Raw genomic sequence first — 17,436 nt, forward strand, 5'->3', positions numbered from 1 at the left:
GGAACGAGACTTGGCTTTGTACTTCCCAGGATCAAGAAGCACTAAGTTGTCAGGTCCACCTGCACTGGCCAGGGTACGTACCTTAAAAACAATAAAGTCATCTTTAAGTTTCTTGTGAGGGATGGGGTGAAAACAACCAAAAAACCCCCTAAAAACTTGGCATAAACCCAGAAGAAATCTAGTTCATTTTAAAGCTAAAAAAATGAATATGCTTGTACAACAGTTGTCTTAAGTCTTTGAAAATACCTGTCTTAATGGGCAGCATATATCAAACTGATGGTTTTGATACAATACTGGAATATCGTCAGTGAAACCAGTTTTATGTCCTCCCATAATACAGTGATATCACACATCATTGTGATAGTTTAGATCAAGAGTTTAACCAGTAAAGCATGCAATTATTAATCTGGAGGTTAATATAGCAGGCTGTATTATTCCATAACATCTTGAAGTTCTTACTTGTATTTCACAGGCAAGCACTAGGTTATGAATATAGTAGAAAGCCTCCTCAACAGTCTCTCCAACTGATACTAAACCATGGTTTCTGAGAATAAGGACCTAGAGAGACATTGAAAGAAAGTTAACACCAGTAGGTCAAGTATTTTCTTACTCTTGATTAAAGAACATTTGCTACTGATTAAAGAACATACTTGTCACACAAACACACTGCCCCCCCCCCCCCTTTTTACTTTGATTCTTGATGTAACTACTGACCTTGCTTTTAGGCCCCAAATTTTTCTGAATAACCACCTTTTCTTCATCATCCACTAAAATACCATGGTAATCATGATAAGCTACTTCCCCTAGAGAAAGTGCTTCAGGTGAAATTGGCAAGAGACCACACTTCATTGCAGAAACCTAAGAAATATTAAAACAACTGATTTAATTTCTTGCAACAGAAAAAGTGAAAAAATACACTGATGAGAATAATAATAAAAATACATTTTTGTGTACTATATGAATCTATCTCTACAGGTATGGTACATACATAGTGGCATTATACTCCATCCTCAAAGACTATTTTTGATAACTTTTGGTTTGGATACAAAAGTCACATTGATTTTGGGACTGTCTCCATATGTCTCTTTTTGCATGACAGCAACATCAGTATAAAAAGACTCAAGAAAAAAACCCAAAGAAACCACCAAACCCCCAAATCAACTCTATGCTTCATTCCTTTCACTCCATTCAGTTACTTCCCCCTCCTGCCCCCATGCCAAAAGAAGAACTTTGGTGACACAGGTAATTCTGCAGCACTGCAGGTAAAGTTAAAGAATATTTTTAAAAAGGCTTCTCTGTAATTCACAATTTCAGGAATTCGATCATTTACCCTTAAAAAGGTTGTATTAACCTGATTAATCAATTAATTAAAAAAAAATATCATCAGAATGTGAACACTGAAAGTCACTCTCAAAACATTCCAGAGAGGCAGAACTGACTTGCAATCAGTTGCTCCAAAGAGATATTGGGAAAGTTTCAAATATTTCAGAAAACCTTGATAAACTGTGCTTTACAAAACCAACAAAATACAAACACAAAACAAGCTTTTATGACCCACTGTCAAAAGATCTGGTCTTTTGTGGTAAAGGACACACATAAATAAAATACATATTTTCCAGTAATAGAACTCAATTTACTATCTGACCATTCAGGTAACAACCCAGTAAGGACAGGTTCTGATTCAAAGAGAACCATATTTGAAGACAGACTAAAAGGCTCTCTGCCCTCCAAAAAGGAAGCAGATCTATGATTAAGGGAACCCATCTATTTTCCCTTTGGGAGGGGTGGGGGAACAGGACACACCCAGAGCTTACCGCTGCTCCTGCTGGCGTGTGGATATGGACAATGCATTTGACATCAGGTCGAGCTGCATAAATTGCAGAATGCAACGTAAAACCAGCTTGGTTTACTCCCAAGTTAGTGCTTCCACGATCAACCACATCTCCCTGAATATTGATTTTAACCTGGGATTGGAAAGAGTTATTTTCATAATCAAGAGTTTAAAAAACTGAGTTAATTCAGCATCTACCACTGGGGCTCTAAAACAAGTGTCATCATCTGTATTTGAAATGCCTAAAGTTCCCCTCAAAAAGCTGGGCTCAAGAGCCAGCAGCTTTCAAGGGCATGAGGTGATTCACTGACCAAATGACTCAACACCTCTTTACAGGTAGATCAGCTGGAGGACACCTGGTGGTGAACATGGGCAAAGAAATCTCTCGGAGATACCTCAGCAGTACCAAAACCAGCCATGTTCAATAAAAGTATTTTAAACATATTACACAAAAGTAAAATATTCTCTAGGATAAAACTTAAAGTGACATATATACTCATATATACATGAATATTTTACAGCTATGTAAATCAGCAATTGCTCACCAGACTAGATGCAGTGACTTCACTATAGAGGAGTCCAAAAGGTACAATAAGGAAGTGCTCTTGCTCAGAATTTACTCTGGCCTAAGGATAAAACAAGAGTAAGAGTTACTAGGAAAATTTTATTAAAGCATACAAGAAGACTCCAAACCATTAAAGTTACTTTTACAGCCTGATTAGTGAATGGGCAAGTATGCCTATAACATGCAATGTGACTTTCATGTATGCTACAACAGAAAGCACAGCACAGTTAATTAACTCATGTTGAACACAGAGATGGCAGGTACATGCCAGAATCCTTCAGATTGGTGGAATTTAGTAACCCCTTATACTCTGTTATAATGACAACTCACCCACTATGGATAAAAGGTACAATACTGAGAGTAATGGGGGGAAAAAGTGAATTGGTTTAGTTGAATGAGTTTACATTTCAACTGTATTTCTACCCTAGTAAAGCATAGTGTATGAAATAGAAGGCTGTGAGAAAATGCAAGAATTTGGCCCACAGATCCAAAATATCTTGATGCCAAGAAGGGTTTCATCACTGATGCTGGTTCCTGTGAGACATCTGTGAGCAGTACAGCACACTTGCAGATTTTCTGCCAAGTATCCCAACCTTCACTTATGTTTTTGCTCTCGTCTCATTCATACAATCAGGGGTTTATAATATAAAAATAATTTTGGCTGCAAAGCATTCATATCTTGGGATGCATATCTTAAAATCTGTACAATGAAAAGTACAGGATGTCTAGATAGTTAAGGTGACTCTTGATGGTGAATTAATAGGCTTCCTAAGTTTTACTGGACACATGAGACAACTCCCTACTTCATTATGAGTCTACCCAGCATTTGGGTAGTTTGTATTGTGGTTTTGGGTTTTTTGTTTGGTTGTTGTTTGGGTTTTTTAATTAAAAGTTATTTATGAGTTTTGCATATCCCTGAGATGCAGCTACTTTATGCTGCTTCCGCTTCAAGTCTTCTACTACTTGCAACACTAAATACATATATGCTTTGCTACAGCTCTACTGCAGGGAAAAAAAAATTAAAATAAGTAGTTGTGCAGTCATGCAAAAGCTTCTAGCACAGCTCTAGTTTCCTTTACAATCAGCTGGGAACATGCTACAGCACAAGAGCCTTAAACTAAAGCAGTCAGTTGAAGTTAACCTGTACTTTTATGAACCACCAAAGTAGTTCTCAGTTACAGAAGTGTAAATGATCTAGAAAAATCTCTTAGTTATTTACGCAAGACAAAAAACAGGTATTATTCAAAATTCCCCAAAAGCTAATAAGAAAGCTCAAATGGAAGACAAACAAACAGTGAGACTCACAAACCACTTTGCTTTAGGATTAGATCCAATAAACAGCTCATGCCCTCAAAGCAAACCAAGAGCTGGTGAATGATGTCTACCTTCTGTAAACCTGTAATCTCAAATTCTGCCTGACCCTGGAGGCACCCAAGTTTACTCTACATTATTGCACTTGACATGAAAATCCTGGAGGTACCCAAGTGTACTCAACATTATTATACTTGGCATGAAAGCTCTTGATGCTCTGTAATTCTGCTTCTGCATCAGAACTGCATCAGTCTGAACAATTCTGCATACAGTAACTGTCAGTGATTGATAAAGATCCAAAAAAAAAAAAACCAACAGTATTCCACCCAAGTCCCTGATATGCCAAGATAGGAATTGTGAGAGTGTAGGGTATGCCCAGCCACTGCCCTAGAGGGACATCTGCTGAGATAAGGAGATTGAGTAATCTCCCAGCAGGACCCCCTTGGGAAGGCAGCTACCCTTCAGTTACGGCGAGAAGAAGACAGAGCCAGAATCCTCTGGGAGACCCTGTGCAGATCCTTTGTAGCCCATTGGCCTTTACCCTCTGACACCCACCCCCTGTATCCCTATAAAGCCAGCCCCCTGCCCCTGCGAGGGCAGAGAGAGCTCGTCCCTGGCTCCCCTTCGCCGGAGCACGGACCAATAAAGCTGCCAATAAAGCTCCCTCGTGCGGAACAGCTACACGGGCTTCTCGTCTCTCTCTGGTCTGGCCTGGAGGCTGCCCTGCAGAGCTGAGCTGAAATCACGAGCTGACAATCACTTGTCGGGGTCCCTCCCCCCCACCATGTAGCCCTGGCAGAGGGGCCCTGAGGGCACAGACACGGGGTTTCCCTGCCCCTGCTCAGCCTCGTTCCCATGGGTTGGTTTGTGTTCCCTGCGCGGGCAGAAGGACCCTCGGGCCCCATGACTGAGCAGTTCCTCGGCAGAGCCCCAGCCATGCCGCTGGAGAAATAAACATCTCTGAAACATCTAGAAAGAATCAGTCCATATATATTTCTTTTCCACGGGCCTCGTTGTTTGATACATAGTGTTACAGAATCCCCACTGTAACAATCACTAAAGAGCTGACAGCTTCTGCACGGGCCCTCCTAGCCAGCAGCTGAGGGAAGACACCGATCCTCGGGAAGGCAATTCCTTTTGGAACCATCTCTCCAGACAGGTCACCTCCTCCTCGGTCAGAGCTACTGACCCCTAACCAGCTGTCATACGAGAGTATATGCCATTCTCCTTTAATATACAGGCTTATGACCCTCACAGAAGGCTGCTGTACCTTTTCTCCTACTTCACAAGTGCACTGGCACAAGCTTTTAACTTGAATGCAATTATCCAGTAATTACAGCATCCACTCAAAAAAGAGTGAAAACCTGGAGTCAGACACCAGCACTGCATGAAGCGGTAGCATTCACCACATTCCAAAGGAGTGTCTTAGTACTACTTAATAAACATAACAACCTTGTTCTATATCAGCTTCTGAAGATACGATTTTTCATTCACCTTTCAGAATGCTGTTCATTGGAACATATGCAGTTTGTAAAAGACAAGAGAACTATGATTTGGGACTGCTGCTGACAAACCAAGAGCTTTCCAGTACGTCTGCCATTCAGAAGTGTCTAAAACACTTTCAGAATCTCATTTTTCAAGTGCTTTGATTGTCTTCCACCTCAACCGGTATCTCCTCTATTGATACCTTCAATGTGCTCCTCCCCAAAGAAAGCAAACTTGAGGCATTCGACCCCAATCACAAGCCCTTGCCTCAACCCCTTCCCTTGACATGCTGCTCTTCATTACATTTATCTTTTTAGCTAAATGTACAAACATTCCCAGGGCTGAACTTCACACTAGAAAGCCATTTCCAAACCTGCTTGCCCAGTAATATTTCATTGCATTAATGTCCCTTTTACAAAACCAATCCTCCTGTAACATGAAAAATCTGGGGGTGGCACAGAGTTGTTTACAAGATCCATTATGTTGGAAATGTTCTCTTACAAAAGGAACCGAATGATCTAACCAATACTGCCTCGATCCTATGCCTGCACATATATCATTTATCATCTTCATCTGTTCACAAATAACGTCTTGAAATCTCAAAAAGCTGTAAAAACAACATCACCATATTTCATTCCAAATGCAACTAGAAGAACTGAAAATACATAAAGGACAAACTCTACTATGTGGAATAAAAAACAATTCAGCTCTGTTAGGACAACAATTGACAGGGCTGCACACCACAGCTGTGACTTTACTCATGAGATTCATGTTGATCATTCTTCTGGCGTATAAAACCTCCTTGATTTGACCTCCTTGTCATTATTTTTATGGATGCCAGTGATTACTCAGTCACAAGGAAAATTGTTGGCACGCTGCATTAAGCTGAGTAGCTCGCTCATGTTCAGAAATACTATGGCTTCTTTTTCAGAAAGGCTGGTACCTGAATTATAAAATTCAACTAAATGACTAAGAAGATATTCTAGTACTTAGCAAAAAAAGCAAGAAAACGAAGAAATACAATTATTCAAAGCATTTGAGACACTGAAAGATTGAGTCTTTCGGGAGTCTTAATTTCATCCTAAGAATTTTCATGTACACTCTCTTAAAACTCTATTCAGATTTTGGTAGCTGACATCCAAGTTGAGATGCAATGACAAATCTCTTTACTGTTCTACTGCTTTCAATACCACTTTGCTCTTCTCGCACACAAAGAGAAAATGACAGATAGGGGAGGGAAGCAATTCTCTTGTATGTTAAAACAATTGGTTCAGTTATTTGTTGATTCAATACTCACTGTTATATGATTGTAAATAAGCTGAGACCAGCCAAAGAGATCTGCTAATCTGTAGAAAGCTGCCAATTTACATCGTAACAACTTCTCCCCTTTCTCGTAAGCGATGGAATCTGATCCCCTCAGATCATTCACTGGTGTTACCATGCCAAGACCTGAAGAGGAGAACAGGTAAAAAAGCACAAGGTGGGTTGCGTTCAGTATCAGTTCAAACCTAGCAACATGCACCACTATTATAGTGGTTGTTCTTACTGGTTTATATGAACATATTGACCTAAGAAATGGACAGCAAATTCTCATTCCTATAATGTAATAATTTATATTACACAAATATATTGACAATCTTGAGCAAAGTTATTCAACTTTGGTAGACTCAACATTCATTTCCTTCCCTACTATAAATTAGTGCTACGGTCACATTCCTTAGCAAAATATTTTTTTCTTCTCTCAAACCAATGATTTGTAAAATCATGTAGATGTAAAAAAATCATGAAGATGTAAAATACATCTTCATAGTTTAAAGAAAAATGTAATCCTAAATATTCCACTTTTTGAGACACAGAATATTCCTGACAAGGATAATTACACACCTAAAAAGTTGCACACAGATTCACTTAATTAATAAAAATTAAGTACAAGCTAGAGAGAAGATTATGGTAAATAATACAAACACACTATGCAGTGAAATTAGAAATGTGGTTAAAAGTAACTGAAAAAACAGAACCAGGCCATGCTACAGTCAAAACTAAAGATCTGTTTTGGAGCATAGGCAAGGATTTATTTTATCTTAACACAAAACCTGTGTGTACATGCATTCACACATTCTGGGTTTCTTCCTTCTTTGTTTTGCTAGCTGATATTTCTTGTCTAAAGCTTCACTTAACAGGAGAAAGCTGCAAACAGTATTTCAATGGCAAAAATAATTAGTTTTGAAAGACCTTCACTGTTACCAGACTACTAGCCAGTGTTTTATTTTCCTGCAGACAAACCATGTGGTAATTAGCAATATTTAAATATTTAAAATTTTTAATAGGACTGACTTATCAGGCTTATTTTTCAATTACGATATCATCCTTGAAATAGCTTTTGATATAAATTATACACATGAATCACATTGCATACCACCGTGGCATTTAGAAACTGATCTATTCATGTGTTCAGTGTTCGTGTGAGCAGAACACAATAGCATTTGACCTTCACAGTACTTTTTATTTCATTCACGCTGCCTTCATTTTAAGCCTTTCAAGAAAAGAAAAAAATTAATTCAGCTCTGATCACTGAAGGTGCACTCACTCATGTTTAACGCAGCCATTCCACCTTGAGGTGCTGCAGGGTAGACATTTGGTACGTGTGTTGTCATGAAATCCGCAATCTGCTGTAAAGCCAATAAACCTGTTGGGTTCTTCCCCTTCTTAAACTGTTCCTGGATCATGGATTCCAATTCTTCACAAAAGGCCTAGTAACAAGACATTGCACGTTGTAATGCATGTTTAAATGAACTTCAGCCTTTCATATTCAGCTTCTATTTAGCACTTTGATGGAACCATCCTACACCTCTTCTGAAAAACACTGCAGGGCAGAATTACTGGTGCATACTGTAACTTCAAAACATTGCTCTCTGGAGCTCCAATTATATGAGTCACTTGGGGCTTTTTTAATGGAAATTCCAGCATTCTCTCTTCAAGTAACACCAAAAGTCTTTGAGCCTGCTAATACGAATTTCTGGAAGGAGGAGAATGTACAATCGACTTGAACACAAAATGTGAAAGTAAAAGTAGCAGAACCAGAAAAGAAAATCTGTCACTGTTGCTCACAGGGAACTGAGCGCCAAAAAGGCATCCAGGAACACAGAAAACAATGAACATTAAATTTCTAAAACCTGTTTAGATGAGGGCTTGTTTATATTTTTCCTGGGGTTTTTTTGTTTGGGTTTTTTTTTAATATATTTTAACTTGGAAGGAAGAAAACAAGTTTTTACCACTGCTGATAGCTTCTGCTTTTGACAAGAATGCTGGAATTTGTACTGAGAGAGAACTACTGCAATCATTAAGTGATTACTTTTTAGTTAAGTGATTTATTAATATTTTCATAAATCAAATGGGTTGACTTAATAGAAAAATTGTGAATGTACCACCACATCTCTATTCCAAATGAAGTTATGTCACGTAATGTTTTGTATCTAAAGTCACCCACTAATCATTACAAATGGAACAAATGTCATTTTGGGAAATCTTGTTTGTGTACTTTCTCCCCAAGGGAACATCTTCAATATTAAATGTCAATCATTCATATTTCATTATTGTGCACCTTTCAGAAAGAGATATATAAAAATATTTCATATGTCCAAATCCCAAAAGAAAAACTGAATACCGGACAGACCTGCCTTGTATAAGCTACTCTTAAGAGAGTCACATTTAAACGAATATATGAAACCAGTGAAAAAATGTCTCAACAAGGATTAGATGGAAAATATGAAAAAAATGTCAATGATTATATAGAGAATTCTGTAAGCCACACTGAAGAGCTGCTTCATGAGTAGATCATAAAAATTCAAACAGATAGCATGAGGAAAAAAATAAGGAAAGGCCAACAAGAAAAAAGAAGAGGTGGATCTAAGATATCACAAAATTCTCCAATACTATACTGCTAGTAAAAATAAAGGTATTAAAGTTGTCACTTTAAAGATGAAGCATTTTTTTTTCTTACTGGGCTTTGAAGAATCATGGAGACTCTCTTCTTCTGTTCCATCATGTTAAAATCCTGGCGAAGGTCAGGTGCCATATTTCTCTCTCTCAAATATTCTGGATTATTTTCATCAACTCGATCAAAATACCTCTCTTTATGAGGGGCTGTTGTTGGAGGTGGTGAAGTCACCACCCCCACACCAGAATCACCATTCATAGCACAGTTTTAAGGAACCTGTGAAGAAGGACAGAGAAGAGGAATAAACAAATCAAGCAAGGAAAATATTCATGTGTTTCTACTTTCAAAGTAGTAGTTCAAATCCATCTAAAATTAGCACATCTTCCCAAATGAGAAACCCTGTTTGTGCGAGTGGACAGCAACATTCTAGAGTAGGAAAAAGGATCTTAATATACAAGATCAGAAAAGTAGGCTAGCATATGTGAAAAGTCTAATATGCTACATAAGTTCATGCAACACAAAACTAAAATGAGAGCTCTCATTTAAACTAATTTGTTTAAGTTGTCTGGCCAGACTGATATTTAGAAGCATGGAAGTCCTTCAAACCTTCTCAGAGACAATTACAGAAGTTCCAGACATGAGGTCTAAACTCATTGGTTAGGGGCTTTTGCCTTTTCATTTTTTCTTAAAAAGCTAAAGCAGACATAAGAAAAAGAATATTGCATAAATCAGAAATTAAATCATCACTGAAATTAGTATATTACACATGTTCATTAATACGAAGAATCAGCCTCACCAAAACATGCTTGGACTGCCAACACATTTCTGGATACAAACTCAGAAATCCTGACTTTGCAACCCAAAGTGTGCTTTTCACATTTATTTTAGGTCCATGCAATAACATGCACATCACTACATTAGCATGTGGTTTTTGGAATCTGGAAAGCACAGACACACACAGCCCCCACTCCCTGGTCAGGGTTCCTTTCAGTTTAACATGTTGTAGTCAGCAACTGCCTGTATCTACCAGAAAGGCTGAAAGCTCAGCCAGTATTGCTCATACACACCTCCTCCTTCCACTCACAAGAATTCCTTTGTGTAACATTATCCCAGTTTTCTGGGCACAGTATTACAACCCTCATTCCAAAATCCTTCTCAGAAGAATTTTGAAGCCTTCCACTAAAAAGACAGTTCAATAAAGCCACCCTCACAACACTCTGAGTGAGAGTCAAGCCTCCAATTCCTGGTCATCTGACATATCAAATTACAACTAAGTAGAAAAGACTGTATATATCTTAAGTAATCATTCACCATCTACATCTATATTAGTAAGTTCTTATATACGTCTCCATTCTTCTGCCATTTTTAGATTTTTCTTAGGGACTCATCTTAAACTGGTTTTAATTTGCTTAGTAATTTATTTGCATGCTTATTAGCTACAACCACTTCAGATGTGTATGCACACAGAAAAGGCAAGTTTACATAAATTTTGAAATGCAGATTATGTTAAACAAAATCATTGCAATGAAGAAAATTATCAACTTCAAGACTCCAGAATTAGCAGATTTCATCCTCTTTAATTCTTATATTAGGAAAGAAGTTTCAAAATTCAACTCATTTCCTATATCAGGATGAACAAACCACTGAACTGAGACAGTTGAACACCATGAACAAAATAGTCTTTTCCTTGACTCTGCAGAATAGGATACTACTATGAAAATCTATGTTAGCACTTAAATGCTCAATGATTTCCACCCACTGAGTTACTAAATAAACACACAAAGACACCGCTGCAGTGTTTCAAATATTTAATTTTAAAGTTTAGACTTTAAACATCATGGTTGATTGTTTTCTTTATTTTTTAAATTGCTCACTTTCCTTCACCCAAGGAGAAAAAGGGTGGAGCAAGAAGAATTAATGCTTTTATCCGCAAGGGAAACCGTTTAGGGTATTAGACCTAGGAAATTTTAAGCAAGTGAAGGTACAGCAAAGTAGACCTCTCCTTTGGCAGCTTCAGATGTCTAATACACTCCTTCCAAGTTCTTTTCCTCCTCACAACCTCTAGGCTGCACCATCTGCCACTTCCTTCCTCAAAAATACTTTTGAAGGCCTGTGAACACTTTTTACAACCTTCTGAGCTCTATCAGCCATACTACTGCCTCTGCATCCAGGGCTTTGTTGAAAAACAACAAACACGTGCCTTACTCTCTTACACTAACAGCTCATTTGGCCCAATCAAAGCCTGAACTTCAGCAGCCTCTGCTTATCAAAAAAAATCTGTGAGTTTAGAAACAGCACAACAGCAAGTGAAGACAACTGGAACCACTTAAGTAGTTCAGACTTCATACTGTACTCTGCAGAGAACAGCCACAAATGTGTCTTTACTTAAAAGCAAAGCATAAGAAAAGGAAGAAGTTTGAGCTTACCACGAGCAAACAACAGCCTGCTCCTGCCTGCTGAGACATTTGATGTTCAGGCTATGTTTAAGTGTCATGTTGTTTATGTGCATGCACAATTGTATTTAAACTGTACTCACATCTGCAAACGTAATTTTGCATTTAATTATTTACACTAATTCCATCTTACTTTCAGAGTACCAAAACGTATTTCCAAATGAATGACACACATAATTTATTCACTGTTTTCTACTCACATTGGAGAGAAGCTGGTCCCTAACAGCCTGCATAGGGAACATGAAAATGGGATCACAGTGTCTTGTGAAATTTGCATTACTCCTCCATTCAAGCACAAGATGGCATTCAAGAAAGTCTTGGGAAGCTATTACTACTTCACCACTATGTAGTGGCAATAATTTCACATGAAAATCAATGTTTAACATTCAGAGATCATTTTATATCTAAGGTTAAATATCTACTTCATAGCTCAGTTTTGCAGACACCCAAAATTAATGGCATCCCCCCAGCAAGGTCTACTAATTGTTTTAACATAACTGTAATAGTAATTGTTTGCTTTAATGCTGTCAGCTACTGATGTTAAAGGGATCGACTTTTGAACTAGAAGCAGACATCTTGACAACACTTTGCAAAGCCACTGAAATTTATTTATTAATTTCCTTGAAAGACTCTTTGGGAGTAAGGCATGATGAACTCTCCAGTAAGAGCTTCAGTAATATGAATACCAATAAATAAATAAAAGGAATCTGAACAGTGAAGCTGAACACACCACGGGGAATGGCCAGTGGTTCTATAAACTGGAAGGTCACACTGAAAATCACAACAGGCTGCCCAGGCAGCAAAAAACCCCAAACAAACAAACAAACCAAACAAAAAAAACAACCCAAAACCCCCTGTCTTCACACCCACAACACTTCAGTACAGACAGTTTCTTTCTGATGCAGTGCACTACAGCCCCCCAGTAAGATAAGCTGTAATGCCAGAGGACTTTCTGCCACGATAAGTGTTTCTATGTGAGAGCCTGTTCTAACACAACTGTGTCAGAAAAAGCCACACCCTTAACTGAAAAAGCCATGGATGGAAAATGTTAAGAGCACAGAAAAAAGCCTTCTGCCAGAAGCAGTTAATGTCAAATATAGACAGAGGGAACAGGATCTATTACTATGGGGAGCAAAGGAAAACAAACAGATGTGATAAAATCCAAACAGCACCTTTTAGTAACAAACAATTACATCCATTCTTCTAATACCTATGTACACAAACACTGTGGTGGTCAATGGACCAGCACATCAAAGGAGAGCCAGCAGCCAACTCGCAGCACAACATATTTATCACGGGGCATGTGTATGTGTGTGCAAAACTGCTATAAACAGGTTGGTTGTGAAATACTTTTAGGAAACCAGGTTTATAAAATTTATAGCTCACTTAAAGGTACTGAGCACTGTTTACAAAAAACATTCTGAAATTGCTATTAGTATTTCAGGTTACTTTTATTATTCAAAATCCCCTTCCTCCCCATTATTTTCTAACCCAACAGCTTCATTAAAGGATTCACCTAAGACGAATGTTACAGAGTTGTGCTACAGAGTTTAATTTAAACAAAAGAATAAAGCTTTAGAACAGAAAGACCGTAAAATTTTTCACATTAACATCCACAAAGAAAAGTCTTAACTTTTTTTCAAGCAACTTGCATTCTTCAGTACTCAGATGATGCATATATAGTCAAAGAAATTTAAACAGGTAAGACAGTGAATAATATTCAGTAAGAATCTACAGTAAGTTAAGGGTACCTAAAAACCTCACCCTGAAATCTGAAAAATTATATAACTAAAAGCCTCAAAATTGATCTGGGTGGGGATCTTATTGTAGATAATAAACGTATTTAAAATTTTAATATTAAACTCATTTTGATACATGGAAATTGGGACAAATATAAGTACTTATGCCTTTGATAGCTTATAGGTTCAGTGTTTCTAACCAAACCATCATAACAAATATTATGTGAACATTGGGAGTATTTAAAATGCCTCACAATACATACACTAGCAGGGACCAGCTAACTACATTTCTTGGAAAAAAAAAACTTTTGCAATCACTTAAAGGTTGGCTTTGTTTTGTAGTAAGTTGTAATGGGTTGTTTTTTGCTGCTCCACACCCTGAGGAAATAGTTTTTTACTAGGGCTTCAGTCAATGGAATTTGAGCTAAAGGCTCCCTCCCACCAAAGGACTGAGGACAGCTCTCCACATCAACACAGCTTTAAGTCTGCTGAGACCAAGTCAGAATAAAAATACACTCTGAGAAGCAGGAAGAAGGTTGTGACAAGGAAACACAAAACACTTAAAAAAATTCAAAATACAGTGCCTCTTCACAAGACAGCACATGTAAAAAAAACCTACTACAATTTGGGGTTTGTTTTAAGTTTCAGAGCATTATCTGATCAAAACCTTAAAAAAGCAAGTTACTTCAGAGAGGAAGAAAAAAAAAAACCAAAACAAACCAAACACCCCAAACCTGCTTTCTTCCTGATAGCTTACAGTTTGTACAAAATAACATGCAAGCAGAACACCTGTATGGGACCTTGTGCCAAATCTGCAAATTAAATGAGCAGCAAAATTCTCAGCTGCTGCATTTCCAGTCACCACCACCAAAGATCAGGAGCACTCAGTTCCAGAATATGTCACTTTTGAGACCTATTCTGACAATGATACAGTAATTTGTTTTGTATCCATTTTTTTCTCACAGTTCTTTCAACAGGTTAGCTCCACTCACACCAGAACTATGCCACTATGTCTAACAGAGGTGAAAACACATTTGACAAGAAGTTACTTGGGAAAGGACAAAGGGGTAGAAAAGCAAAATAACTCACTTTCTTTCCTGTTGTGCAATCAGCAGTCTTTGAGGAATAAAAGTTACCTAAAAATCTCATGCAAGTGACAGGTCAGGCAGCGTGCAGGTAGGGGGAGGGAAGTGAGCTCTGTTTTGGATGCAAGCACAATAGGACAGGGAAAAAAATGCAAACCAGTCATTTTATGGCCCAGGAAAGAGCTGGGGGAATGCAGAAAGCTACAGAGATTAAATTACTTCATGGGGAAGTCACAAGGTGACAGGAGGGAGGAAGAGGAAGGGATGGATTGGGTCAGGCAGCACTGGGGTGGGGCAGATAAAAACCCTGAGAGGTAAGTGAACCACTGCAAATAGTTAGAGTGAAAATTAAGTTGGTGGGGAGATGACCAGGGAAGTATGGAAGCAGAACATCTATCTACAGAAAAAAAGGTTTCATTATCACTTGGTGTCTGCAAAAAAAATTTAAAAGGTTGCACTGCTAACACTTCACTCAATATTCTAATACCTTCTGTATTTTTTCTGATTTTCCCTTACTTTAGAATAACATTTGCCAAACTTTCTCCTTAAAAAATTAATATAACTACAATAGGGAAATTATTTACGATTTGCACTACAATTTCCATAGTTTTCAATGACAGCATTTTGGCACCAATTACACTGGATTTGTTCTTGCCATTTCAAATGTTTCCGACTGAACTTTTAAAAGGAAAAGCTGGCATTATCTTAGGAAGTCAAAGAACAAAGAAAGTAAATCATGGCTGTACTACTTACTCGACAACGTACTCAATATCTTGAACAATTATATTATTTTTTAGCAAACGTTCCCAAGCTTATGCATCTTCAGAATTTCCTCTGCTCTTTGTTTCAAAAAGGAAGAGACTATTTCATGAACAAGAACAGTTATTTATCTTTTATTGAATGCAGGAACCCTCATTTTGCTTTTTAACAGAGATAATGCAAGTTAAATATGGGACTCTAAAATTTAGAAAAATCCAACAGTAAGTTTATATGGCCAAAAGTATTGCATTTTATATTTGTAATATCATGCTTTAGTACCTATGACAATAGTTCAAGAAGCAAACTCTGTTAGAGAACAAGAAAACAAAATAGACCAATTCTATTTGAAATCCACTGACTGTTTAAGCAATTATTTCCTATTTTCACCTTCTCTAAAACACTGAAATCAGAAGCCTAGCACAGTGGGAAGCGAGTGAACTCACGGTGAAAAACCAGGCTAAGCTGTTGTGTTAAGAGAACATTTAAGAAGTCCCCATGATAACCATATCAGGTTGTAAAACAATGTAATTGCTGTCACGCTTTCCCAAAGCCAAATGAAGCAGGTGGTTGGGAAAAGCCAGAGCAGTTTCACAATAAACAAATCGTGCCAGACCTTTCTGAGCACCTGCAACAAAATAACAGTTTCTGTAACGTAGTGAGAGCAGCAGATACTGTTTAACAAACTTCAGCAAAGCATTTGACACTGTTTCCCACAGCCTTCTCCTGGACAAACCAGGAAGATACCGGATGGTGGACTGCAAAATGGGCAGGAAACTGGCCCAACAGGGTGCACTCAGAAGGTGCAGGTCCAATGGTTTTAACTCAGTCTGGAAGCCTGTCACAAGTGGGGGATCCCCCAAAAATGATGGCGGGACCCACACTTTTCAACATCACCAAAACAATCTGGATGACAAGACTGGGAGCACCATCACCAGGTTTGCTGATGACACCACACTGGGTGGTGAGGTGGATGTGTCAGAAGGATGAGCAATCTCACAGGACCAGGACAGGCTGGAAGAGAGAGCTGGCAAGAAGGGCGCAGAGTTTAACAGAGACAAGTGCAAGGTCCTGCAGCAGTGACAGCACCAAAGAGCCTGGCACAGGCTGGGATCCTTTGCTGAGGGGAACCTGGGGGTCCTGGTGGACAACAAGCTGAACAGGAGTCAGCAGTGAAGCTGCTGCAGCAATGAAGGCAAATCAGATGCTGGGGTGCAGCCACAGGGGCACCACTAGCAGAGATGAGAGACGTGACCATCCCAAACTACCAAGAGCTTGTCAGGCCACACCTGGAGTACTCCTGTGTCCAGCTGTGGTCTCCACAGTTCAAGAAAAGGAACAGACAGACTGGAGAGGGTCAAAATGAAAGCCATGAAGATGATCAAAGACTGTAGAACCTACTCTATGAGGGAAGCCTAAAGGAGTTAGGTCCTTTCTCCTTGAAGAAGAGAATGCTCAGGAGGGACTTTTTCAGTACTTAAAGGCTGGCTATAAAATGGATGGAGTATCTCTCTTCACAAGGAGCTGCATGGAGAGGACACAGGGCAACAGGTGCAATTCGCACCAGAAAAGGTTTCATCTTGATAGAGGAAAGACATTTTTTACACTGAGAACAGTCACCAGAATGATCTCCCCAGGAAAATAGTGGAACCCCATCACCTGGAGCTGTTCAAGATACAACTGGGCAGGGTGTTGGATAATCTCATCTAGGCTCCCTTTTCTACAACAGTTTGGCTTAGATGATCTTCTGAGATCCCTTTTAACCAGGGCTGTTGTATGTTCTGTGACTCTATTTAGCGTAAGCCCACCTAAGATTTATGCCAGAATTTAGGTGGGCAGATTCAGCTGAGATATTTGTTAAAGATAGCTGTCTAAATTCTGCAGAAGTTTCAGTATATATGGGTCAGAATTCAAAATTCAGTCCTCGCAAACAAAAGGGGAGAAAAGCCAGCATTACAACCGATAAAGCTAAAATAGAGAGGTACTTTCCCTGCTTTAATAAAGGATTTTAAAGGCCAAAAGTATCAAACTTTTAGAAACAGTAATCACTGAACTCTCCTCCCTGACCTGGAAAATCATCGTATTCCTGAGCTTGGACACTGCAGGAAGCTGAGAATGACGCACAAGGAGGAACGGGGGAGCACATTGTGCTACTCCTCCCCTCACTGGAAGGTACAGTTGCAGCCTATGCTCACCATTGATACTTGTTTCATGTTAAACCCTAACATGATTTATTAATTTATGATGGAAAGATCAAATTTCCAATTAACAGCT

At 38.6% G+C, this 17,436-nt stretch overlaps 1 protein-coding gene across 8 annotated transcripts in view; it reads right to left on the reverse strand.

Annotated features, from left to right (window-relative positions):
• Nucleotides 1-17,436, reverse strand: part of ADD1 (adducin 1) — a 63,179-nt gene that overhangs the window by 22,984 nt on the left and 22,759 nt on the right. For all 8 annotated transcript variants that reach the window (XM_082281367.1, XM_082281366.1, XM_082281365.1 and 5 more), the window contains exons 2-9: nucleotides 9,193-9,405; nucleotides 7,780-7,942; nucleotides 6,490-6,641; nucleotides 2,377-2,457; nucleotides 1,815-1,964; nucleotides 715-858; nucleotides 460-558; nucleotides 1-81 (exon numbers count right to left, since the gene is read on the reverse strand). The exon at nucleotides 1-81 is cut by the window's left edge and continues 96 nt beyond it. In XM_082281367.1, the coding sequence (XP_082137493.1) occupies nucleotides 1-81; nucleotides 460-558; nucleotides 715-858; nucleotides 1,815-1,964; nucleotides 2,377-2,457; nucleotides 6,490-6,641; nucleotides 7,780-7,942; nucleotides 9,193-9,387 (1,065 nt within the window). In that variant the 5' untranslated portion in view covers nucleotides 9,388-9,405. The remainder of the gene's footprint in view (nucleotides 82-459; nucleotides 559-714; nucleotides 859-1,814; nucleotides 1,965-2,376; nucleotides 2,458-6,489; nucleotides 6,642-7,779; nucleotides 7,943-9,192; nucleotides 9,406-17,436) is intronic.

The sequence above is a fragment of the Coloeus monedula genome (assembly GCF_965178545.1).
Source record: "Coloeus monedula genome assembly, chromosome: 5".
In the NCBI taxonomy this organism is placed as follows: domain Eukaryota; kingdom Metazoa; phylum Chordata; class Aves; order Passeriformes; family Corvidae; genus Coloeus; species Coloeus monedula.